The sequence below is a fragment of the Phyllostomus discolor genome, chromosome 6 (assembly GCF_004126475.2).
Source record: "Phyllostomus discolor isolate MPI-MPIP mPhyDis1 chromosome 6, mPhyDis1.pri.v3, whole genome shotgun sequence".
Taxonomy (NCBI): domain Eukaryota; kingdom Metazoa; phylum Chordata; class Mammalia; order Chiroptera; family Phyllostomidae; genus Phyllostomus; species Phyllostomus discolor.
Genome location: NC_040908.2, coordinates 30,396,122 through 30,423,293, shown reverse-complemented (window position 1 = coordinate 30,423,293; position 27,172 = coordinate 30,396,122). Strand labels below are relative to the sequence as shown.

The 27,172-nt window shown below is 40.6% G+C and overlaps 1 protein-coding gene across 5 annotated transcripts in view; it reads right to left on the bottom strand.

Annotated features, from left to right (window-relative positions):
* Positions 1–1,422: 1,422 nt before the first annotated feature.
* The window catches only part of STON1 (stonin 1), a 48,767-nt gene continuing 23,017 nt past the window's right edge, over positions 1,423–27,172 (bottom strand). For 2 of the 5 annotated variants that reach the window (XM_036027940.1, XM_036027942.1), the window contains exons 4-6: positions 11,340–13,316; positions 6,412–6,614; positions 1,423–4,444 (exon numbers count right to left, since the gene is read on the bottom strand). In XM_036027940.1, coding sequence (XP_035883833.1) covers positions 4,370–4,444; positions 6,412–6,614; positions 11,340–13,269 — 2,208 coding nt within the window. In that variant the 5' untranslated portion in view covers positions 13,270–13,316 and the 3' untranslated portion in view covers positions 1,423–4,369. Of the gene's footprint in view, positions 4,445–6,411; positions 6,615–11,339; positions 13,317–22,515; positions 22,678–27,172 lie in introns of those variants that run through there. The other 3 variants (XM_036027941.1, XM_036027943.1, XM_028515256.2) reach the window with 3 other exon arrangements.

Genomic DNA, 27,172 nt, shown 5'->3' with positions numbered 1-27,172 from the left:
AGCTTTAAAGTAATACAAGTACTTGTACTTGTATTACAGTACAAGTCCTGTACAAGCGCAGTAAAATCCTGCCAAAACTAGCCAGGAAGAACCTGCCCTGTAAGAATGGAGTCCCTCCAGCCCATGAGGTCAATCTCTGCTTGGAGTTGGCCTGCTCCCATGTTCTCTGCTATAAACTCTGGGTGTTCGGTTCAATTCTTTGTCCCAATCACCAAGAACCTGGTTACCTGTGCCCACCTGTGACGATCGTAGATAACTGGAGTTTGACTGAACTAAGTGTGATGAAGAGGGAGGAACCCACCAAGGCCCACTGGATCCCAGTCCTCTGTCCACCGTTAAAGATGGCCCAGCAAACACTTGTTTACTAATGTTTCCTTTTTATTTCCATGTGAATTACCCTCCTCCAGTTTGGAATTCCAAACCACTCCCTCCCCCACTTACAGAATTGCTGCATGCACATATGTGATAAACTCGGTTGTTTTCTCCTGTTAATCTGCCTCATGCCAATTTGATTAGAACAACTTAGAAGAATAGGGAAAATTATTCTCCCCCTGTCCCCACAGGAGCTTTCTCATAAAAACAGTGGGTAGAGAGGTTTGTTAGGTTGGTTGATACTAGGACTGATTTATCTTCAAATCTCTTATGGCCTCTCCCCTCAGCACACACACCTATCTGAAATATATTCTGTACAATTATATAAAAATAGTTTTCTAAATTTTAAAAAATTGTGTTACATGTGTATCATATCTTTACTACTAGTTGCCAACATTTGAAAATTCCTTAGGATTCTCATGCAGACAAAGTTTGTCCTACTGTCAAAAAAAATTGTGGAAGACTGAGTAGTAGGTTTCCCCTCAGCTCACATGTCCAGGTTACCAACACCTTTCCTTGTCCTTACCTTATGCTACAACTCTGTAAGTTTAGAAAACTGGTGACACACATAATACAAGTCTATACAAATGCACATTAATCGTGGGGCAGTAGGGGAAATTGATTATTGACCATTGCCTTGTGGATAGATCCATTTTACATGTATTTGTAAATTCATTTCAGAATTCCTTATTTCTCGCAATGTCTCTCTGCTCTTCAAATTCTCCTTGGAACCAGTTGTAACATCTTAACCAATTCTTCATTAGTTAATGAGTTCAGTAAAACACTGGGCACATACTCATATTATTCCTTTAGGAGAGTAATGATTATATCCTCTTTTAAAAGTCATCCTTTCACATCACAAATCACAGTGTGGTGGTGTTATTCTTCTAGGACATGTCAAGCTGCCATGTTCACTGACTCAATAGTGAAGCAGCATACATTTGCCTGACAGAGAGTCGATTGTTTAAGGTTATTGAAATTGATTTCACACCTTTAAAGAATAGCCCCAGACCTTGCAAAAGAAGATGTAAGTCCATCGCACAGCCAGAATCATTTGAAATACATCTTTAATTTTTAAAAACCAATATGCAATCTACCAAATACTTTGTTACACAATTATTAAGGCTCAATCTGTTTTATATTTGTGTTGCTATGACAAAGTAATATTTTAAGTGCGATATAATACTTCATCATTATTAAGGAAGGCCTGCTAACTGAATTTATAAGAAAAGGGTACTATCATACACACAGCTTCAGAATGAAGGGACTAAACCCTAGAACTAATATATAAATCAGGTTTTCAAAACACATCCAGCCTTTATTTATGTGCTGAAAAGTATTTGTTCATACCTTTTTAAATGAATACGCTATTTCTATTCCCATAGAAAAAGAAAATGTCCTTAAATTCTGATCTGTACAATTGATCAGGTAATTAATCATCAAGCCATGAATTCACTTACACAGTTAATATGATCCTTTGACTGGTAAGACGACCAGACCTGAACAACCGGAGCAGGTCAGCTAGTCAGACACTGGTCCAGTCCTTGGAAGCAGGCCATGCGTCAGTCACATGACTGGCCCCTGAATGGTCAAACTCAGAAAGGGTTCATCTACATTACCTAAACTAAAATCCTGGAAAGGAGTAGTTCCTCCTTCACTCTCTTCTGTCCTTCCCAACCTTAAAAGCAGGGGTTTATGTTATTGTAGTTGTTGTCTCTAAGATCATCGTTTACTTTCTAGCAAAGGAGAGTCTACTTCTTAATGTGTAAGTCTAAGTGGACCCTACCTGATTTTTCACTTATAGCACATTTGACCTGCCATTTCTGAGGTCAGAAGAATTGTATAAAAAAGCCTCTCCTCCCTTAAAAGAATGTTAATTTAACGTTAAGTAATGAATATTTAAGGATCCTAATAGATGTGCAAATTAACAATTATGCCATAGTACCCCGCTGTTAATGCTATCAACCTCTGCATTGCAGTGGAAACTCAATTTGGGCTTTAGTCAGCGGTTTGTTACTGTGTTTCCAACAGTGAATCTTGAGATGCTCCTGAAACCTGGATGGCTGAGAAGTAAGTGACCCCAGCAGTGAGGCAGCCACAGATACCAGGCAACCTGTGCAGCATGAGGGGTAATTAATTGAACCCTTGGCTGAAATTATTTTGAGGTGTAAATATTCATTAAGTTCAAGTGAATCAGAGTCTGAGTTGTTTATAGGCAGGATGCCACCAAACAGATTTGAAAGCAATGGCAGTAACTAACCCCGCTGACTTCCCTGGGAGCTGGAGCAGCATCACCTCCAGACATCTCCGTGCTTGTGTTGAGCAATGAGCAAACTGAAGTCGCTCCAGAATGTGCTGCAGCGGATGATGGAGAAAGATGGCAGATTTTTTTTAACATAATGTACATACAGATGTGCCCCTCTATACATCAACAGTGAGTCTCAAGCATATGATATTATGAAGAATGCATCAAGTAGAGTTAAAAAGAGCAATAACAATTCATTTTAACAGTCAACTTTTGCATTCCTTGCTGTTACAGCAAAATAATGAAAAGCAATAAAATCTGCTGATTGATACAAACCATCATACATGTTTGCTTTAATCTGGTTTTGGAACACAGTACAATGAATGTAACACAATATTAAATAAAACATAAGACATAAACTCTGGGCTGACAAATAAATGTTGTTTGGGAGAACATTATTATATCAGGTTGATTCAAAACAAATCTGGTAAATAGAGAAAAATACCTCCTAATAATATTTTAGAGTCAACATAAACTAAAGGTGTATTAATACCAAATGGAAGACTTTGTTTTTCAGGCTAAGAAATATCTAGAATATAGATTTCATAAATTTTTTAATTTGACCTTTTGCTGTAAATATTGAAAGGAAATTATAAGCAGAATTATAACTGTGAATGCCATTGGATTTTCATTAGAAACCAAGCATTTAGCTAACTGAAGAATAAAATGTCACTTCTTAAAAATCTAGGGAAAATAATCTCGTGCCTTTCCTTTTTCTTTTAAAGAAAAATACTCTAAATTTAGTAGAACTAGCTTAAAATAATCATAATATGAGTTAGACTTCTACTCAAGAAAGGCTTGTGTTAATCACAAATAAAACTTTATCAAAACACATTCTTAAGAGTCTGTACTTTGGGGAAAGATTCATGAACTTTAAAAACTCATCTTTAATGTACATAAATATTTTAACTAGTGTCCAATACTGAGATTCCATTTTTAAAGAAATCTGTCTTAGTGAAAGGCAATAGGTCTTAGTGACTTGTACTAATATATATATATATCAACAGAAATAGATTTTTGCAACACACATCAGAATACTAATACATTTTTTAAAACAATAATACCACAAGGGAAAGACAGGTACCAAACACAGCTGATGATTACTCACAATGTGGTAAGAGGACAGGAAGATAATCATTCAAAATCACAGACACTGCCACATCTCCTCCACTTTAGCTTGTGGTTTCAGCATCATTCTGCGCCTAGCCACATTTCAGAGACGAGCAAGAGGGAAAATTCAGTATTGTGGTTTGTTTCCTCTGATTGGCTCACCCTCCAGGACAGGTGCGGACATAGCAAGAAGAAGTAGGGACTACAGGATAATAAATACGACACCCGGGTAATCCAGAGCACAAAACAATCAGCCACTGAGTAATCAAAACCCAAAAACCCTTTAGCCAAGCTGGCTGTTGGGCCACACATTGAATAACAGCACCTTTGAGTTTCAATAGGAAGCAGAAACATCACACAAATTATAGACACAATTTAGATCAAATGTGTGGGGCACAAACATATCAAAAGCAGAAAATATGTTGTTTGGTTTCAGGTCTAAACTTCTCTAAACACAGCCACTGGACCTGTCCTTAGCCCTCTATTCAGAAGTCATTGCCACTATGCGGCAGCAGAACTGTGTGTGGTTTCTGTAAATTAACTGTATGAAAAGTGGGTCGTCATCATTCACTCTTGCTACTCCTACTGAGTTATGCAGTCACTGGCTTTATCTGGGTCTTCTCCGTCGATTTTAATCCATTTCTTTTCTATTTCAACCTGTTATACAAAAGCAAAACATGGGCAGCATTAACAAATGCAACACAACTTGAACACGTGCTCTGTCCCGATTCAAATGTGAGGCAAGGACGGTACCCACAGCGCCCTCTGCAGGCAGACACAGCCCTTTGCCTTCTCATGCGAGCTCCACAGTGCGGCAATCCCCTCCACTTTCAGGCAACAGAGTCCCCCACCCCAAATCCTTCCCTCTAGCGTCAAATCTTGAAAAGAACTAAAACTCTCCTGTCTTCTAAGTCAAACATAGTTTTTATAAAATGTATTCAGAATACATATATTGATAAGACAGACACCTGGCTATGTATGCGATCAGTGCCAATTCACAGCTCCAGGCTTTGACGCACCTGAGGTTCTTAACCCCCCACCCCCGAATCATCTTTCTGATAAACTAAAACAAACTAGTAGTTTACAAACTAGTAAACCAGCTGGGCCAAATCATCTGCCTGCCCCTTATCTTTCCATCTCACCTCAGGTGTCACCTCCCCCTGGAGGCCCTCCCAGAACACTCCTGATAAGGAGGCCCCCCATCACTCTCTATCCTACTTCCTCATTTTACTCTCTCCTTAGAATCTGTCACTATCTGAAATTATATTACTTACCTGTTTGCTAGTTATTTTTTGTTCCCTCACTAAAAGGTGAGCTGCATGAGGACAGGGACCTATCTCTCATTCACTCTTGTGTCCCCAGCATCTACAACAGCACCTGGCACTTTGAAATTGCTCAATAAACACTTATTAAATATAAGATGATGTTCTGAAACTGACTGCCACCAAGTGCAGCTCAATTAGGAAATGCTATTAAAGCTAGGGACTTTGTTACATAATTGGAGCTGCCCTCGAAAATTATGTGAAACTGGTGCATCCCTTGAATAGGAAAGTAGGTAGGTATAAATGAAGACTCTGTGTGCACTTGACCCACATTTCAGCCACACCTAGTACTTATATACCCAGTGATACAGTCAGGTTCCCCAAATGCAAACTCTGAGATGGAGACTGGTGTGCAGAAAGTTTACTGGGGAGTGCTGTTGGGGTCGACACCTGTTGAGGAAGGGGAGGGAGAGAAACACCAGTGTGTGGGTGTCTCTCACTTGCCCCCTACTGGGGACCTGGTCCACAATCCAGGCATGTGCCTTAGACTGGGAATCGAACCAGTGACCCTTGCGTTCACAGGCCAGCACTCAATCCACTGAGCTACACCAGCCAGGGCTGGAAATATTTTCTAATGAAATATGTTTGTAAACAAAATCAGTAACATGTCACCATTTCAAGATATTATGGGAAATATATGGCAGAGGTTATCTCTACATCTATTAACTTTGAAGATGAGAAGGAAAGCCAGGTTAGAAACAGGTGCAAATGGATGTCACTCTTTAATTCATCTGGCCGAAGAATGCAGAAGCAATGATGGTGAACATTTAAAATTGTCGCAGTAGAATACAATTCCAGAAGATGCCAACACATATTTAACCTAATCCACAAGTTGGGGTAAACTGGGTTAAGGTTAACAAGTTTCTTTAGTGCAGGACTTCCAGAGCCTTCATTTAACATTAATTTTATGTACGGCATTCCCAAACTTATTTTTTTCTTGGATACATGTTCCACAGAACACATATTGGGAAATGCTATTCTAACATAATTTTTAATATAAATATGCTTCTGAAATGTGAATTCATTTTTAATATCCTGTGTTTCATTAAGAGTTGAATTAAGTATGTGGCACTGTGTGCTCGGGCTCCTAATATTCTCTAAACCTGAGGGGATAAACTAGGCTCGCTAGTGACCCTCAAATTTCCATGGTCAAGCTCTTTTCTAGGTCAAAAAGATACCAACACACACACACATTCACACACATACATGGTCACATAAGAGAGCAAAGCAAATATTCAAACCAAATCAGGTCACAGCTGTAGAGGCCCCAGCACAAGCCAAAGGGGCTTAGGGCGTACATACCTGGATGTTGTAGCAAGCTCTCTGATGAACGTGTTTCTGCGGCTGGACGTCACTCTCCACCCCCAGAGACCTGACCTCCGTCCTCGAGGCAGAGGTGTCAGGTACCCCAAACTGAACAGTAGCAAATGGATACCAATCGGAGGGGATTTCTTGGTCTGACCCAAGTTCCAGTTTGTATGACAAACAATGGGGATGATCCGGGCCTTGAAGAAAAAATCACACTGTCAGTCGAAGCAGTTCAATGGCCACTGAACATTTCTCTCTAATGTGAGAGGCACACATCCGTCTCTTTAATAAGCAATTCCATTAGCACTGGGGCAGTGCAAATTCCATTTGAACAAAATACCATCAAAATCCACAATTCTGTACTAACTAGGGGAAAATCTGAGATTTTTAAGTACTAGCTTTAAAATAAATACAGTTTTATTACTGTGTACATACATATATTAATGCCTAAAAATGTTTTTAGTTAGAAGTATGCTAAGTTTCTTTTTAAAAGGTAAGTAACATTTATGTTAAGTATCATTATTTGGCTACAGTGTGTGTAGGATCAGTACCAAAAAAACTCTTAAGTAGACTGAATAAGCTTTTACAATAATTCTTAACTTATTTTCTTACCACTCTTCTATTGACAAGTTAATGCAAAGGTAAACTTTAGCCTAAAATAGTTCACATTGTAAAAAATTGATAGTTTTTTTAAGACTTTATTTATTTTTAGAGAGAGGGGAAGGGAGGGAGGGAGGGGGAGAAACACCAATGTGTGGTTGCCTTTCGCACGCCCCCTGCTGGGGACCTGGCTGGCAACCCAGGCATGTGCCCTGACTGGGAATTGAACAGCAACCCTTTGCTTCACAATCTGACACTCAATCCAGTGAGCCATACCAGCCAGGGCAAAAATTCTGATTTTTTTTTAAAGTTAAACTTAATGAAATTTTTATTACATTTCAGAAAATATTCTAGGCCAAGAATTCCTTTTTCAGTAGAACAGGACTAAATCTGTATTTTAGTGCATTAATTTCCACTCACCCTTCTTAAAGCTTTCATGGAAACAGATGTACAATGTAGAAAAGATGGTCTTATTAGTTTTCAATGACTCAATCTAATGCTTGTTTTCACTTAATTCAATCTGTCATTTATTGAGCATCTACTCTGTCAGGCCAGGCTCTGTGCCAGACCTAGGGATATCAAATAAATGCAAAAATTTTAAGTGTGATCATGTAATGTGTATGTGTGTGTGATAATTGAGTTTAAAAAAATATTTTCACTGTAATCACCGTAGTAACTCTGAATGTCCCATGATTCTGTGGCATTTTGCACAACATCTACATATCCGATGAAGCTATCTTTACTTCAATAAATGTATGAGGTGACAGTAATTTCAAAGCCATATTAAATTACCATAGCACTGACATAGCTTCAGAAAGAACATTTCCATCAGAATATAGCTTTAGGCACAAAAACAAGAGTTTAAAGGATTTCACTTAATTCTTAAAAGATAAATTGCCTTTCATTCCTTACAACCTGTTTCTTGTAGAGAGACTAATAGAATTCTAAGGCTGTAAAAGGCCTTGAAAAGTCATCAATCAATTAACCAACAGAGGCTCATTACCATCTCCACTACTTACAGGTAGGGTAGGACAACAGCAGCCTCTGAGGTGCTGTAAAGCTACCCAGATCACTGCAGGCAAGGGATAACTTTATTCTCACACACACACACACACACACACACACCCCCGGGGAGATTCCACAATCCATTACCATTTCTAGTCTTCAGCCTACAGTAAGGATACATTAAGTTCATGTAACTTAATTCAGAAACTCTTACATCCTTTTAAGACATACAGTGCATAAGAATCAAACACTGAACCCAGGTTGCCAAGAGTCCAGTCCCAGTTGTGCTGCTTAATAGCTGTGTAACCCCAGGCAAGTTATTTGATCTGAGCCTCCATTTCCCTACCTGAAAATGGGGGTGATGGTGCTGATAATAATAATATAAACCTTACAGGGTTGTTGTGAGGGTTAAACAAAGCAGTCAGCAGACCCAGAGAGCAGTGGTGCACTGTTGAAGTGGTATAGATGGATGTCTGGGAGACATGATTACTTTGCAAAATTAACCCAATTAGATTATAAATCCAATTTGTTATTTAATTACTATAATTTTGCTAATGAAGAGACTGAACTCTACATTTTTAGAGCTGAAAATTATATTGGAGATGGTCTAATTTGATATTCACATTTTAAAGGCAAAAAACTCTTTTGGAATCTTTTGCAATCAAAATTACCCAAGTTGAAGACCTAATATTTTACAAAATATTAGAAACAAAACCCTTCTACTTGCTTTTCTAAATAACCGCTCCTTTAAGTTTTCTAGCATATTTTCCCTGGCTTTTAAAAACTCTAAATACTCTACAGTATTTGATAACACACTCCCTCTTTAGACTTGGATCTATGAGGAGAGGTATCAGGTCTATCTCTAGGACAATGTCTGGCACATTTGGAGCTCAGCCAGTATTTGACAAATTTACAAGTAAATGAATAAAACACAGAGGAAAATCATGTAATTTATCTCAATACTGACCAGCAGGGGGCACTCTTGGGCTTTGGTAATTGTTATTCTCTCACCATAATTCTCAAGGGAGGAGGGGACGCTGCAAATTACATCTGCTTAGGTCTACTACAGTAGAGATCTGGTCTCTCTCTAACCAATGTATTTCACGTCTGAAACAGAACAGTTGAGAGCTGGTGGGTATGAATGGAGAAGGATACAAGTGGAGGAGAAAGCAACCAATGTGCTGGTGACAGAAAGCAAAGAGAAAAAGTAAAGGCAAATTACATATACTAAAAACTGGTAAAATTGGGAAAGCAAAGATATATTTGTTAATTGACCCTCTACCACTCTCACTCCCCTTTCTAATTGTGTCACCATCTGCACCTCCCTTGACTAACAATGCTTTCGTTCATTCCCCTCTTTTCCTCTCCCTTTCTTTCCCCAACCCCCTCTTTCCCAACGCCCCCACTCCTCCCACCCCACCCCTAACCCCACCAAAGTCTGTCCCAAGAAAAAGCTCCTCTGCTCCTTTGCTGTCCTTCACACCTTAGTCTGAATGACCTATCCAAGCTACCCGCCCAAGCCCACCTTTGCTGTACAGTGAAAGACCCGCTCACTGTTAAAGGAACACTGTGCTAGTAGGAGACATTTAAGGGGCCAGCAGCCCCTCCCACCTCCCTTGAAATCATGTGTAAGTGAAAAAGAAGTCAATCCTGATCTCAAAAATCCACAGGAAGGCATAATTTTTTGTAAATTAGCACCTAGTGCACTAGTTCTTATATTCTCTTTCATTTTCCATGCTTAAATATTTTTTCTAACAGTATAGGTTTTTCAGGAACTAACTTGGTAAGCATAATATTTTAAAGGCTTTTTAAAAACCCACTGTTCTCTAAACACTCAATTGATTTAAAAATCACATAGAAAAATAGAGATGCAGTCTCAGACCCTGTTATTCTGCGTGTGGTCTGTGGGCCAGCAGCATTGGTATCACCTGAGAACAGGCGGGAAACACAGCTATCAGGCCCCACATGTTGAATCACAATCTACATTTAACAAGTGATTCAGGTACACACACAAGTTTAAGAAGCACTGCTTAGGACAAAGATTTCCTCTGCAGCCCAACCTATTTCTATGCTTCTCCAGAGGCAAGTGGCCAGGCACCCTCTCACTCTCTGCACTCACTCCCCCACCCCCACAGTGGTGAAGCCACAAGACAGGACCACGGGATCCCATCCGCCCTCAGAGCCATGCTGTGCTCTCCAGACTCTACCTGCCTTTTCCCTGAGCCTCCTCTTCACAGGCAGACCTGATCTGAACAAAGCAGCTTTGATCCCAAAGCATTTGCTCTGTCAATTATCACTGGAATGCTTGCAAAATGTTGTTTTGTGTGGGCCTGATGCTATGAAAGTCTTTAAAAAGAATCCTAAAGACCAAGATCAAGTCCAGCCACCTTTCCAGGAATACCCACTATTGTAATTGTTCTTAGTGAGCTCATCTGCTAGTAAATACAGGCATGAGGGCAAAACAGAGTTCCAGGAGACACAGGGATAGACAGTGCTGGGTGTGATGATCTCTGCCTAGGGGACCATAATAGGCTCCATAGGTCAGTAGTTCTCAACCCCAGGTCAGTAGTTCTCAACCCTGGCTGCCTGGGAGAGCCTTGCATTAGCACCCATACCTGGGCCTCCCCCTACCAGACAGTCATGGCTGGGAGGGGCCCTAAATATGGGTATGATGATTTTAAAGCTCTAATGATACTATGGACTCTTGACAGGCAGCAGGGCTGGGAAACAGACAGATTTTAAAAAGAAGAGTGATGACAAGGATCCCAGGCCACCTCAGCTAATGGCACCATTGCCCACCTATTCCCCAAAGCCAGAGACCCGCCTCCTCCTACCCCCTTCCTTTCCCCCAGGCCCACAGGTTATCTGTCATGGTCTTGGGGGCACCTCTTCTGAATTTCCTCACCCATCCCTCACCTCCCCAGTGAAAGGCAGTCTTTTCACAAACAACCCAAAGCAAAACTAAAGGAAGAAGAGGTACTGGCTAAGAATATGGATGACAGATCTTTAAAGGTTAATTAGGGAATCTGATGTGAAGAAATGAACTACAAACTTTCCCTTGGTGCCACCCTAGCCTAGGATGATATTTATGATATTAAAAAAAATTTAAGTTAACTTATCTGGTAGAAAAAAGCACAAGAGGATGCAATAAGCCAGCTGTTTAACTAAATGTTCCATTTCCCACCAAGCAATGTATAAAGTATGTCCTCAGCTGACTGAAGTTACCATCTGTCTCAGCCTGGTTTCAATCCAAGGAGGAGGGTGAAAACACTGAAGCTATTTTACATAAAAATCAACTTGGGGTGTTGAATATTTACTTGAATGTTTATCAGGAAGCCGGTCTATCTTCCATACCACGGCCCGGTAGGCACTCTCATATTTTGCTGACCCCAAGGTGACCTGGATGACAGGTTCAGACTCAGGTTCATGCAAACTCCCCAGACATGCCCGGCGGTTCATTTTGGCTTTCAGGGACTTCTGCCTCTGGAGGTTCATAGTCCAGAGAGCCTTGATCCACTGTGATGGGACAGGAAAGTGTATCATTATGTTGTCACAGGACCTCAAGGAACTGGCCTGGGATGATCTCTGAAGCAGGGGGGCCATGTTGACAAAGGCCTGAAGCTCCACATATGCCCCCTGGACAACCACTACAGACTTCAGGGAAAACGGGAGATCCTCCCCGCCATACAAAGTCTTGAAGCGCATCAGCTCGAACCGGCAGGCATCCAGGGGTACAAACTTAATGATTCTCGATTGCTCAAATTCTTGTGCTTTCACACACTTATGAAAATGATATTCCAGAATATCAATCCCCTTCTTTTCTGGGTCTGCTTCAAAATAGTGTTCATTTCGCTTCTGCAACTCAAGATCATTCAACGTTAAAAAGCATTCCGTGTTCCCATTCACAAAGCAGAGGCAAGAGATTTGAGTTATCACAGCACTTTCAACCAATTTTCCTTCTTCTTTGGTGATTTTACCCCAAAAGTTGTCCACAATTTCAAGGGAAATTTCTTGTTCCTCATAATTCTTTTTTGGTTTTGAAACAGCTGGCAGCTTCACCAGCTCCTCCTCCACAGTAGTCAGAAAGTCGAGGAAGTCATGGTACTCTGTGGACCCCAACTTTAGCATCTGTTCTATGTCTGGCTCGTGAACAACTTCTGTCTTAGAGTGGTATTTTCTTTTTTCTGTGTAAGACACATGTTCAATCTTCACAGTATGGATTTTTCCTGTTACACTAAAGTTCTCAATTTTGTGTTCAGAAAGTCTGCACTGTGGATCAAGTTGTAACTCTTTAAATGGTTTTTCTAACCCCTTCTCATAATACATTTGCAAAATTCCTCCAGGCAAGACTTTTAAAAAAATTGGTCCCCACTGACGGGAGGACATCATGTTCTTCTTCTCAGGAATTCTCAACATGAAAGACCATCCAGTTTTGGGCTGACTCCTGAAAAGAGTGAGGGGAACAAAGGAAGAGGTGGTGTCTTCAGCATAGAGACATTGCATGGACAAATTTCCAAATGAATCTTGGTTCTCAGCTGATTGCAGATGTTCAAGCTTCTTACAGATGTAGTTGAGTGAACACTGGTTTAGGCTTTTTTGATCGATTGTCATTTCTTTGTCTCTTGATGGGAACCCCTTTCTGCTTCCTGGAGGGTCAAAGGTGAACTGAGAAGCACTGCCTTCTTCTTTCCAAAATGGACTTGAAAAGGCACAGTCTTCCCGGAAATACTGAAACTGGAGAGCATCACTTTGGAACCCTAGGCTTTCAGTTTGCGGAGAACTGACTTCATCTGGAAGACCCACTTTGGGAGCTGGATGTGGACATGAGAGGTCACTGGGAAAGGGAGCATGTGATAAACAGGTTGGTTGAGTAGGCGATAAGGAAGAATCTGCTCCAGGTGTTGTGAGTGGACTGTTTGAAGCTAATTCTGGAATAGGATAGAGCACATGAGTCCCTGCTTTAGGGATGCCAGGAATTCCTGGGAAGTCTTTGGTAGGTGTAGAAAGAGGAGAGTTACTTGGAGGTCCTGGACTGAAGTAAAAGTCTATGATGGGTGAGGGGAGAGGGGTACTACTGGTGGAGGAAGATCCACTGGGAAACTCCTTAGGACCAGAAAGGTTCAGCTTAAGTCCATTTGGCCTACAGATGCCTTGATTTTCCAGAGGTAAATTCTTTGACCTTTGAGAAGTCTGAAATTCGGGGTCATCATCAAATGTGACCCAGTTGCCTGGGTTTGTAGAACACATCTTTGAAATCAGATTGTGATCTTGTCAATGAGCCAGATATGTTGTCTCTGTTAAAGGAGAAGAAGAAAATAAGAATATAAAATGAGGGAAAAAATTCAAGTGGCTAGCGGTCTTTAGTGCTGAGAAATACTTGGATTTAAAAGCACCCAGATTTACAGATTAACTGATTTTAAAGAAATGCTTTAAAACTATAACACTTTTGATGACTGAATGGATTTAAAATATAATATCTAACCATATACTGTGACAAGAGACTCATTTTAGATTTCAGGATACACAGGCTGGAAGTAAAAGGGTAGAAAAAGATATTTTATGCAACTAGAAATCAGAAGAGAGCAGGGATGGCCATATTCATATCAGACAAAATAACTCAAAGTCAAAAACTGTCATAAGAGACAAAGAAGAACATTATATAATAATAATAGGGTCAACTCACCAGAAAGAGATATAACAATTGCAAGTATATATAAACTTGACACCAGAGCACCCAAATATATAAAGCAAACATTAAAAAACTAAATGGAGAAATAGATAGGAACATAATAATAGGAGATTTCAATACACCACTTTCAATAATGGATAGGAAATCCAGACAGAATATCAATAAGGAAATAGAGGACTTGAACAACACCATAGATCAAATGGATATATCACACATATGCAAAACATTCCACATAACAGCAATAAAACATATATTCTTCTCAAGTATGCACAGAACAATCTCTAGGATAGATCACAAAATAAGTCTTAACAAATTTAAGATTGAAATCATGCCAGGTATCTTTTCCAACATAAGAGAAACAAAACTACAAGTCAACAGCAGAAGGAAAACTGGAAAATTCACAAATATGTAGAAATTAAGTAATACAAAACGTGTCAAAGAAGAAATCAAAACAAAATTAGAAAATAAATATCTTGAGACAAACAAAAAATTAAAACACAATATACCAAAACTTATAGGATGAAGCCAAAGTGGTTCTAAGAGGGGAGTTTATAGTGCTAAATGCTTACATTTTTAAAAAATTTCAAAAATAAACTAACTTCTATAGTTCAAAGAACTAGAAAAAAACAACTGAGCTCTGAGTAAGCAGGAAGAAAAGAATAAATATTAGAGCAGAAATAAATGATACAGGCCATAGAAAATAGGAAAAATATCAATAAAACTAAGAGTTGAATTTTTAAAAAAAATCAAAATCAACAAAATTGACAAACTTTTACCTGGATTGAGGGGGAAAATACTCAAAATTGGAAATGAAAGGAGACATTACAACTAATGTCACAGAAATTTGAAAAATATCATTATGAGACTATGTGAACAATTATATTCAAACAAGTTGATTATCCCAAAAGAAATGTATAAATTCCTAGAGACATAACATCTACCAAGATCTGACCAAAAGAAATAGAAAATATGAGCAGACTTATACCTATAATTAGTAAGGAGGCTGAATTGGTACTCAAAACCTCCCCCAAAAGAAAAAGCCTAAGTTTTACTGGAGAATTCTAATTAAACATTTAAAGAATTCTTACACTAACTTGTCTCAAACTCTTCCAAAAAAAACTTCAGAGGAGGAAACATTTCCAAACTCATTTTATAAGGTCAGGATTATTTTAATACTGAAGTCAAAGACACTACAAGAAAACTACTATTTATAATATAAATGTAAAACTACTCAACAAAATACTAGCAAACCAAATATAGCAGCAGATTAAAAAGATCATACACCATTATCCAGTTGGATTTATTCCTGGGATGTTCAATACACAAAATATCAATCAATGTGATATACCACACTAACAGAACAAAGGATAAATATCACATGATACAGAAAAAGCTTTTGACAAATTTCAACACCTTTTCACGATAAGAAACTACTCAACAAGCTAGGAATAGAAGGAAATTACCTCAACATAATAAAAATCACATATATAAAGCCTACAACTAATATAATATTCAATGTTGAAAAACTGAAAGCTTTTCCTCTAAGGCCAAGAACAAGGCAAGGATGTCCACTCTTGCTACTTCTATTCAACACAGTACTGGAAGTCCTACCCAGAGCAATGAGGCAAGAAAAATAAAATAAAAGGCATCCAAATCAGAAAAGAAGTTACATTGTGCCTGCTTGCAGATGGTATGCTTCTTTATACATAGAAAACTCGAAAGATTTCACACACACACAAAATGTTACAATAAATGAATTCAGCAAAGTTGTAGCATACAAAATCAATATCCAAGTATGACTTGCATTTTTACACACAAGCAATTAGCAACCCAAAGAAGAAATTAAGAAATTTACCCCATTCACAATAGCATCAAAAATAAATAAAATGCTTAGGAATAAACTTAACTGAAGAGGCAAAGGACTTGTACATTGAAAACTACAAAATATTATTGCTAAAAAAATTAAAAACACAAATAAATGGAAATACATCCCATGCTCATGGATTGGAAGACTTAATATTGTTAAGATGCCCATACTACCCAAAGCAATTTACAGATTCAATGCAATCTCTATCAAAATCCCAGTGATATTTTTTGTGTGGAAAAACAATCCTTAAATTAATGTGGAATCTCAAAGGACTTTGAATAGTCAAAACAATCAAGAAAGAAAAACAAGCTGGAGGCCTTGTACACTTTGAAAAGAAAGCATAGGGGAAAAGCTTCATGACATTGGTGTCAACAATGATTTCTTAAATTTGACACCACAAGCACAAGCAACAAAAGCAAAAACAGACAAGTGAAACTACTTCAAACTTAAAATCTTCTGTATACCAAAGGAAAGCATCAACAGAGTGAAAAGGCAACCTATGGAAAGGGAGAAAATATTTGCAAATCATATAACTGATAAAAGGTTTAATATCCAAAATATATGAGGAATTCCTACAATTCAGTAACAAAAAAAACAAGCAAGTAACCCAACTTAAAAATGGGCAACAGACATTCCTCCATAGAAGACACACAAATGGACAACAGGTACGTGAAGTGATACTCAACAGCACTAGTCACCAGGGAAATGCAAGTCAGAACTCTCTTTGCATCTATTAGGATGGTCATTACTGAAAAACAAGAAAAGAAAGAAAAACCACAAAACAGACAAACAAACAAACAAACAAAATCCAAGTTGTTGGAAAAGATGTGGAGCAACAGCAACCCCTATGACTTTTGGAAAATGAAAAACCACACAGAGGTTCTTCAAAATTTTTCAAATGGAACTGCCATATGATCCAGCAATCCCACTTCTGGATATTTACCCAAAAGAATTGAAACAGGATTTCAAAGAGATATTTGCACTTCCATGTTCATAGCAGCATTACTCACAATGGCCAATAGGTGGAAACAACCAAAATGCCCATCATCTGATGAATGGATAAAGAAAATGTGGTATATATACATACAATGGAGTATTACTCAGTCTTAAAAAGGAAGGAAATTGGGACACATGCAACAACAGGGATGAACCTCAAACAGAGACATTATGTAAAATAAGTGATGTAAACCAGTCAGAAAAAGACAAATATCGTATGAGTCCACTTATGGGAAGTATCCAAAGTATAGTCAAGCAGCACATACAACAATTTTTCAGTCAATGGCAGATGACATATATGATCGTGGTGCTTTGATGGAGCTAAAAAATGCCTAGCGATTTGGTAGCTGTTGCAACAGATTATAACAGATCACCATGTGTTGGTGGTGATGCTGGTGTGAACGAACCCACTGTGCTGCCAGTGGGATAGCACATACCATTATGTAGTACAGTCCATAACACTTAATAATGACGAGGAACAACTATGTTATTGGTTTATGTAGTTGTTGTCCTACACTTCTATCATTATTTTTGAATGTACTCTTTCTACTTATTAAAAAATGTTTATTGTAAAACATGCCAGCAGCAGGCTCATACATCTCCGATTCACCATGACTCTCGACTGCGTGATTTTCTGTCGCGCCTGATTTAACCCTGTGTTGTTGTGTGCGGAAATGCGCCGTACAACCCTGCAGTCTAGCAGCAGTGGCTCCACCAGATGGTGCAGGGGTGCAGTAGGCTGTATCATCCAGGTACTTGTAAGTACACTCTACGATGTTCACACAACAATGAAAGCACCTAACATTTCTCGGAACACATCCCCATTGTTAAACAGAGCATTACTGTAGTCCAGTTTACAGAGGCAGCGAGTAGAACGGTGGTTACCAGGGGCTGGGGGTGGGGAGAGGAAAAAGGGATGTTGCTGTTCAGTGAATATGAAGTTTTAGTCATGCCAATATAAAAAATGTAGAGATCTGTTGTACAACAAAGTGCATCTAGTTAACAATACTCTACCATACACTCAAAAATCTGTTTAAAAAATTGTTTTTATTAACTGCAACACTTTTAAATCACTTCAGAAAGTCTTATTTGAATGATTATTATGTAGCCAGACCTTGTTAGTGCTCTAGAAAATATAGGAGGAATAGGTAAAACCCAATGTATATGGAACTTTAAACCGCTGACAGCCACCAAGTATGTGATATTTATACTTTAAAAACACTTTTAAATTAATGATCTCATTTATCAAAGCAACCCTGAGAGGTGTGTATCATTATTCCGATTTCATAGCAGAGATTACTTGGGTTTAGAGTCATTACCTAAAGTCACTCAACTGGTTAAAAGGCAGAACTAAGATTTTTTTTTAAGTAACAGCTTTATTGACATACAATTCATATACATTAAATTCACTTTATTTTTTAAAGATTTTATTTATTTATTTTTAGAGGGGGGGAGGGAGGGAGAAAGAGAGGGAGAAACATCAATGGGCGAAAGACACATGAATCAGTTGCCTCTCCCACACCCCCAACTGGAGACCTGGCCCGCAACCCAGGCATACGCCCTGACTGGGAATTGAACCGGTGACCTTTCAGTTCACAGGCCGGCACTCAATCCACTGAGCCACACCAGCTAGAGCTAAAATTCACTTTTTTTTAAAAAAAGACAATTCAGTGGTATTTAACATTAACAGTTGTGCAACCATCACCACTATCTAATTCCAGAACATTTTTTATCGCTCCCCCCCAAAATCAACCCTATACCCATTCGCAGCTACTCCCCATTTTCTCCTTACCCCAAGCCCTGGAAACCATTAATCTACTTTATTTTTCTGAATTTGCCTAGTCTGAACATTTCACACAAATAGACTCTCTACAACATATGGCCTTTTGCACCTGGCTTCTTTCACTTAGTGTAATGTTTTCCAAGTCCATCCATGCTGTAGCACATATCAGACAGTACTTCATTCCTTTTCGTGGCTGACGAAACTTCATTGTGAGGATACCCCAGATTTTGTTCATCAGTTGATGGGCATTTGGTTTGTTTCTATTTTTTGCCTATTATAATACTGTTATGAGCATTTGTGTGTAAGTTTTTTGTGTGTAATTGTTCCTCTAAGGTATATTTACCTAGGTTTGGAAAGAACTCGAATTTGAACATAGGTCACTTCATGCAAATCTAATACAACATAAATTATTGAAATTATTCTACTGACATCGGAGGTGATGAGCTGTACAGAACCAGCAGTGACCCGGGTCGGGTATGACCCAAACACTGGGCACTGCCCTGCCACTCGCTCCGGACATTCAGTGATTAGACTAGAATCATCTCTGAGTTTCTCTCCAATTCCACAGCAACTCTACAGTAATTGGCATCCAGTTGAATTTCTTTCAAAAGCAGAAATTGTGTTACCACTGGGATTTTTTACCAAACTTCCAAACTGACAGAAAGTAAAACTCCATAAGATCTACTGGTATGAAAACTCAAAACCTGCTGGAATAAAGGCCATGAGAAAGGCTGTTTTTCTCCCTCCAGCCTGCCTTCTCGCCTCCCCCTGTGGATAATGAAGGCTCAACCAATGCAATCATTCAAGCTTGGAAAAGAGCCAACACAAAGGGAGGGCTGGGGAGAGGGCTTGTTCAGTGCTGTCATTTGCTAAATCCGCACATTCCTGAGGGCACAAAAGCACACAGTGGAGCAGCAGCCCAGGCCAGCTGGCTCTCCGGAGGGCATTTCACTGTCACTGCCCTGGGGCTGGAGTTGCCATAAAGCACTTTCCCTTCGGGGCAGGAAGAGCAGTGAGGAGGGGACTCTGCCAGCAGCCTCAGAGGCTGGAAATCAGCAGCAGTATGTATTAACCCATCCCATCTCACCCTCTTCAGAAGAAATCCAGCCAGAACAACTCTTCATATAGGACAAAATATCATATAAATGTTTCCTTTAGGTGGGAAAAAGAAAAAGAATTAAAAACCAAGAGAAGAAATAATGCAGCTTCAGACTGACTCCTGTTCTGATCTATACCAAACATTTTACCCCATCTTTTCCATTGGCAGCTTCAAAATTTGGAGTAGGGATATTGGTTTCTTTGGGGCTTTTTCTTATTATGAGAAAAAATGATTTCCATAAACCAGATAAAGAAATCAATCTCATTACTTTTTAAGTGACCCCTGAACTTTAGAAAGCACAACTTGCAAAATATCTCCAATCTTGAGTGCAAAAACCTACGCAAAGCGCTCTTCCCCCTTTGCAATACTCTTCCATAGGAGGCACTCAGCAAATGTTATTTGAGTTAAATGCAACCAAACAGAACTCTGTATTGTGCCCAAGAGCCCAAACCTTTGACTCTGTTTAAAAGGCAGGACTTAGATGCTGTTCTGAAGTGAATGGCTGAGACTACAGCTCCAAGGTTAAGAGCAGATTTGTTTCCTGCTCTGCTCCTCTTTCTCCTTTTCTCTATCCCTCTTGCTCTCCTTCCTTATCAATCCCTTTTACACTAATTTCCATTTCTCTCTTACCTCTTTTGCCCCTTCCTTCTCTATGACCTCATCTTTCTAGTCTAGTCTCAAAACAGCAACCAGTCAGTTTTCTGAAAGTGAACCAGAATCAATTCTATCCAGCACTTTCCTTTCTCTTTCTTTCCCTCCTAACCCACCCCCATCCCCAGCAGGGACAGAGGGCCACGTCCTGTCCAGATCCTTGGTCTGTCCAAGGTCCATTGGGTTTCAGGGAGGGACGAGAAAGCTCAGAGTCTAGGGGTCTAGAATGTGTCTTTTTTCAGTCATCTGCAAATTCACCCCATCTACTTCAAGACTTTGGAATCTAAAAGTATTCAAGCAGCAGCGTCTATTTAACTGCAGTATTATTTTTTTCTGTACTGCAAATGGGGTAAGATCTAAATACCTGTGCCTCCCAGAGAGCCCTGAGTCCTACCACACAGAAAAGGAAAATGGCCCTGGCTGGCGTGGCTCAGTGGATTAAGTGCCAGCCAGCGAACCAAAGGGTCACAGGTTCGATTCCCAGTTGGGGCAGGAGCCTGGGTTGCAGTTAAACTGGGGAGTAGGGGATGCATGAGAGGCAACCACACATTAATGTTTCTCTCCCTCTCTTTCACCCTCCCTTATCCTTTCTCTAACAATAAATAAATAAAGTCTTTTTAAAAAAAGAAAAGGAAAATGTATTATGGTAGAAATTTCTGGAAATCAGTTTCTGAGGCTTAAAGGTTTCCAGGGGAGTATTTGCTTCCTCTTAAGACTATTAGATATTCTTTTTGCCTCCCTATTTTCAAAGTGGCATCAGAATACACAAACTCAAGGTCAAATTGAAAGCAAATGCACATGCCTAGGCACATGCATATATCCTTGTTATTGGGAATAACAAGGATATAGGTAGACCATGGTTTTCAACCTCTTGTCTCAACACGTGACAGATGGCATCCCAAAACCTACCACATTCTCTTGAATGTACCCAGAGTTTAACAACCCCCCAAAATGTTTAGGGGAGCCTTAAAATAATTAATTATCCCCACGTTCTAACTGTTGGATCAGCAAAGGAGGGGCCCAGGCCACCACCAACATGAGAAAGGCTGCACTTGCATGCAATTACTGCATTCCACCCCTTTTCTCCACTTACAAAATCATACCAGAATTCTTTAAAAGTATTATGGAGATTATAATAAACTTATTCTAAATTGTTTTAAAAATGAAATCTTTCACAAATAGCAATACTTTCACTATTGATAATACCGCAGATTACTTGCAATAAGCCTTATGAATAAGAAGCACTGGTTTGAAAAAATGATCTCACCAAAAAGAATTTTGGAATAAAAATTTTCAAGTTATCATAGAAAAACTTTCATATTTGAGAATCAGAATTTTTCAGGGTGGAATCATGTCTCATTTATTAGGGCATTTTCCACACTGCCTACAAATGTCTGACATGAGTACGCAGCTCAATAAATTTTTGATTGAATAATTTAACTAGTCTATTCAGTTTTCCATAAAGTAATTCATACTGCCCTCCCCAGTTCAAAGAATCACTGAACTTTAGAGTCAGGCAGAAATTGGAGGTATTCTGTTCAGTTAACCACACCAACAAACATTCGTCAGGTACTATGTCCTCATGGCATGCTAAGTGCCACATGTGCATGGTCTCATTTAAGTCTCACAACCCCATCATTTTGCAGAAGAGGAAAATAAGGCTCAGAGGGATTAAGCTACTTGCCTTAAGTCACCCCTTTGGTTAGGCAGACCTGGACTCTGACTAGGTCTGTCTGACCCCAAAACCCATGTTCAACACCATCCATCACCCCAAAGACCCCAAAAGATCTGATGACGGACTGTGTTAGTGCTCTAACTGCCACTTGCAAGTCCTTTCCACCCTCCACACTTTACTAAGGAGGAAGCTCCAGGGTACAGACCACCATTTCCTGGTGCCAGGAACTCTCTAAACTAGAAGGGTTCTGTTCTCACCTGAGAAGAACCTATTTCTTCACAAAGCCCAACACATGTATCTGCCGCTTGGACACCCCAGACTGTGGGGAAGGCAAACTCTGAGACAGTTGTCCCCATGAGTGCTCAAGCACAACAGCAGCTCATTATCAATTTGGGTCAATTCTAAGACTGGCTTTCATCACCCAGCCTGCTCTATTTCCTGTCCCTTCTTGTCTGCGTCCACTGGCCAACCACTGGCTAAACCACTGGCTTAGTGATGAACAGCTTTTCAGACTTGCTGCCCAACAAATGCATTTCGGTGCCACCTGCTCTTCAAGTGGCAGTCTTGGTAGACTAATTCCCCAAACTTTGTGTGACTCCCTGCATTGTCCTTCCTCCCATGCCAACCCCCAAGCCCCAGTATGCTCAAGTGTCCACTTCTGCTCTTTGCAGTTTTCCTTTGCTTTTCTCCAGAAACCATTCAAACAAAGTATAAATATCAAGTTCTACCTTACCCTGCAGATTGTCAAAATCAGATTAGATGCACTTGGTTGTTGAATCAGCATTCCAGATTATCTGCAAATGAAGGCTGTCCTACGTCATCATGTTACCTGTGCAAAACAACACCCTGTGGGATGAGTCCAGGGTCTGGCTTCTCTGCGCCTGCCAGGCTAGGGGAGGCCTGATGCCAGAGGAGTGTTCAGCAGAGAGAGCTCAGGGAAGCATCGCTTAGCAGCAGTCTCCTGGGGTCAGCCCCACCAGAGCTGTCGTTGTTGAGCTGACTCCTACTCAAGCCTCATGAACACATCTGGACCCTCAGCAACGCCCTCGCCTTTGCAGAAGCTGAATTTGGTCCTTTATGCCCGTGACTTTTTTGCTCTATAACAATGCTGCATAATCTAGAGAAAGAATGTCTTCCTGTCAGTATCTGTGTGGTTTCTTTGGCTGTCCCCCAAATAAGGAATTCTCTGATTCTCCCCAGGGCTGGACTCCTTAACCACCACACTGAAACTAGACTGGAACTATATTTATAAAGCCTCCCTATTGTTTTGTATGGTTAGAGGTCTGCAAAAGTTACCCTCCTTGTTATTCTGGGATGTATACCTCAGAAACAAAGCCAAAGTCAGGGAAGGCCCAGTGTGCACAATGCATCCATGAAGAATTTTCTTAAAGGTTTGCTATGAAAGTATTTAAAATATCATTCCTACAGAAGGCTTTCCTTTAAAGGGGAAACTAAAAGCTTGAAACAGAAACAATCATAAGACAACACAAAACCCTAAATGAAGTGAAAACATTTGCAAAGTATGCTCTCAACTTAGCTCACAGAAGTGCCCACTACATGTACTGGATGTATTATTAACACATATGTTCTGCAATCCATAATATTTAATCACAAACATGTGTGGCATTTAGTTCAGCTATGTGACAGGAAATACCATTTATAAAATATTAAACCACAGCAAAACCTACCCATGCCTTCAAATATTATTTGTGCTGGTTCTAGTGAGTTCCCCAACCTCACTCCTCCCATGCAATATTTAACCTCCACTTTTCCAGGATGCATTTGGCTCCCAGCTATAATTTTAACCTTGTTTTAATAATCTGCTCATTTTCTAAAGTTAGAGAGGACTATGAACAGATACCAAAGCAAATTGGCCAGTCCCAGAAGACGGTCTTTACATGAACGGAGAAAAGATTGAAGGCTAGGTGGGCATCCTGATTTCAGAATCTTATTCTCCTCACCACGACAGTTTTGTGGAGTATCCATAGCAGGTTCATGTCATTGACACAGATGCTATGGGAATTTGCTAAACAGAGGTCTGTGAACCTCTGTTCCTTCATCTGTAAAATGGTCATAATATCTGTCTTACGTATAAATTGCCTCATAACAGGTACTCAATAGATAGAGTAACTTTCCTTCCTCTTTCTCCCTCGTTTCCCCTCTCTCCCATTCTAGTCTTCCTTTCCCTAGTCAGAAAGAAATTAAGGAGCCCAGATTCTGGAGTCTGGTTTGCATCTGGTCAACTTGTTACAAATCCGTTTCTAGAACTCTGTCTCCATTCTGCCTGGCACATGACCATGCCTCTACCCTGCCCTCCAGACGTGATCTGTTTCTATCAAGCCCTATCCATGTGCCTGAATCCCTGCTCATGACTTCTCCTTGAAGAAAGCATCTCCCAAAGTGGAGAGAAGTTAAGAGTATGAGAAAAAAGACCCATGGTCAAAGGCATTTGAGAAATTCTGGTTGAACAAGGGTATACAGGTTCCTTCAAGGTAATTCTTCCCAAAGCCCATAGGCTGCTAATGTTTTCATGGGCTGCAGGAGGGAGTAATAGGCAGTTTTCCTTATGGAAAAGCCCCATATGGAGTGTGCTTCAGAACATTCTGGAACATGCTAGTCTAGAATAAAGTACCTGGGGCTAGAGAACACATAATTTACCTTTAACTCTGTATATCTTGGCCGTTTCATTCTGTTGCCAGTTCTCTGCTCTGATCATGAGGATTGGGTATTCGGAACCATCCTACCTGGTTTCAGAAGCTGTAACCACACCAACAGGTAAAAAGACCCCACAGCTAGGGGACCTTGGGACCATAAGCCACCAAGGAGATAAAATGTATCCTCCTGGCAGGGGCACAACCTTTGTCCCCTTTACTTCACCCTGCTTGGCTCCTGGAGGATGGCTGGATAGTCAATGACAGGTAAGATTCCTTACAGGAGGAACAACCTAAGATAGGCACAGTCTCGAAGGGGCCATCAGGGAAGGACTTAGGAGATTGTAGGGGAGGGACAAAAGACCCTCACCCCTCAGCTTTATCACAGCCTGAGTCCTCATTGTATCTGTAAAACGTCTCCTAATCTCTTGGCTGCCTTGCTTCCCCCACCTGATTCAGGCCTCGAACAATGCTGAAGGAGGGTGCAGCCCTGTGCCAGAACAGGCAGTTCCCAGCAAGGGGCAATCAGGCCTAAAAAAGAATGTACAAAGTCCTGTGAATATGCTTTGCTAAGAATATCCTCAATTTAAATGTTAAGGGTTCAAGCACAAAGTTTGTTTCCCCAGGTCTTACAGCCAATTGGCATCACCCTGTCTACCAGAACCTGACTCAAAAGGACCCCTGTGATCCCAGAAATGTTATCTGTAAACCGTATCTCCTTTTTTCTGATATGTATCCCTATGCAAGCTAAACTCAATAAAAGCCCATTGAGAGAGGGGCTTGACACTTTTCTCCCCTGAGAGACTGGTCAGCCTTTTCTCCCCAAGCAGATCATGTCTTGGTAGACTTATTCTCATCCATGGTGGCCAGGAGAGCTCTGATGGACAAAGCTCCCCCACAGTTGGGCCAGACCTGCAGGGCATGCAAGTTAGAGTCCTGTGGTGCCTGTCCAGTGGTGAACTGCTCTTTCACTCACCAGAAAGAGAAAATCAAGGTGCAAGCCCTGTGTGTGCTGAACTGAGGTATCAAATGAAAGGCATTATGTAAGCAAGTCAGCACAGCACCTGGAGATGCCAAAGGTAATCAAAAAAAAAAAATGATGGATCAAAAGTGGCACAGTTCCAAAACACAGCTTGCCTCCTCACACAACCACATCAAAATTACAACTAAACTATAGAGCAACCATCATTCAGAGCCAACAGAAATCAAGCTGGATGGAAGTCCTATAACTATAGAATTAATGAAGAAACCACATCGAGACTGGCAGGAGGGGCAGCAATACAGAATGAGCTGGTCCCATACCCACGTGTGGCAGACTAAAATCATGAGAGGTATCTTAGGGGCAAGGGGTCCTAGCCCCACACCAGGTTACCAGTGCCATGAAGGTTAAGTCTTCATAACTCCTGGCTGTATAACCCAGTGGGAATTGAGGCTGTATGTGGAGAGTGGGACTGAATTAAGATGGAGTCAGTTCTGTCAACTGAGATGGCATTGAGGGAGGCCATGTTTACAGCACGTGCAGTAAAGGAATGACCCTAAGGGAGGACACAGTACAATGTAGTAGACAACATGTGCTTATCTGAAGGGTAAACAGCACCCTCTCTGAGCAAGCACAGTACATAAACCACATGCGCCTTTCGAGGTTGTACAAAACAACATGTGTTAATCAGAGGCTGATGCAACATTGCATCATACAAGAGTATGAAAGCAAAGGTCTTCGAACAGACTGCTGAGACAGCTGAAAGAAGCTGAGATGGCTGAGAGACAACCCACTGCCCTGATCGACCCTCCTCTAGCTGACTCTGAAGCCACTGTGGACTGCTTTGCAAGACGCTGACCAACTGCCTCCCAGACTTGGACCTGATCTGGATTCCTGGGACTCAGGTTTATTAGATTGTTACTGGGCTATTATAGATTTGGATTGAATCTGCATTAATAAAAGCTAAGTGAATAGCATAGTCAACTGTGTTGACTCACTGTTATTCCTTGATGCTAATGAAGCCTATAGGGCTGATGGCTATATAGGTAGCACAATGCCTCTGGTCCAGGACAAAGGCTGGAGGCTGAATCATAGGAAACTATATTGTGAAACATTTGCTCATGACACTGTAGAAGACACTTCTGGAACCCCAGGCAATTCCTCTTAATAAGTCCAGGGACAGACTTACTCAGACTCACTCCCTCTGAGCTCCAGCACTGGGGCAGCATATTGAAATGCATCAGACATATGGGAAGGAAATGAACTGTTAGACATCAGGGCGAGAAATTGGGAGTAGGGGTAAGGCAGAGCTTTCTCCCAAGCTGAAGTGTTGGCAGAGGCCATTATTCCTTTTCTGAGCCCTCCCCCAACAAAGCCACAGAGCCAGCAGGCAGGTACCATATCTGAGACTCCATCAACCTAGCTCACACCATTTACCCTGGTGATTCCCTGAGGCCAACCCCACCCCCAAATTTCAAGCCCACCGAAGCGGTTTCCAGTGGCTTTTTCATATGAATGACTTGTCTTGGCCCATCCTACAGATATTTGTAAATTCTCTCAAACAAGCAGCATCTGGCCTCAGTGAGCCCTGTACCTCTCGCTAAGTTGCCCCCTGCCCATCGCTAGCAGAACCTGGCCTTGGTTCACAGCTTGGCCTTGCCTGGCCACCTCCCAGCCCAGCACAAGAGGCAGCCTTCTGCAGATCACTCTATAGTTTATGCCATGAGGCCCCGAAAAGAACACAAGCAGTGGCTGACCTT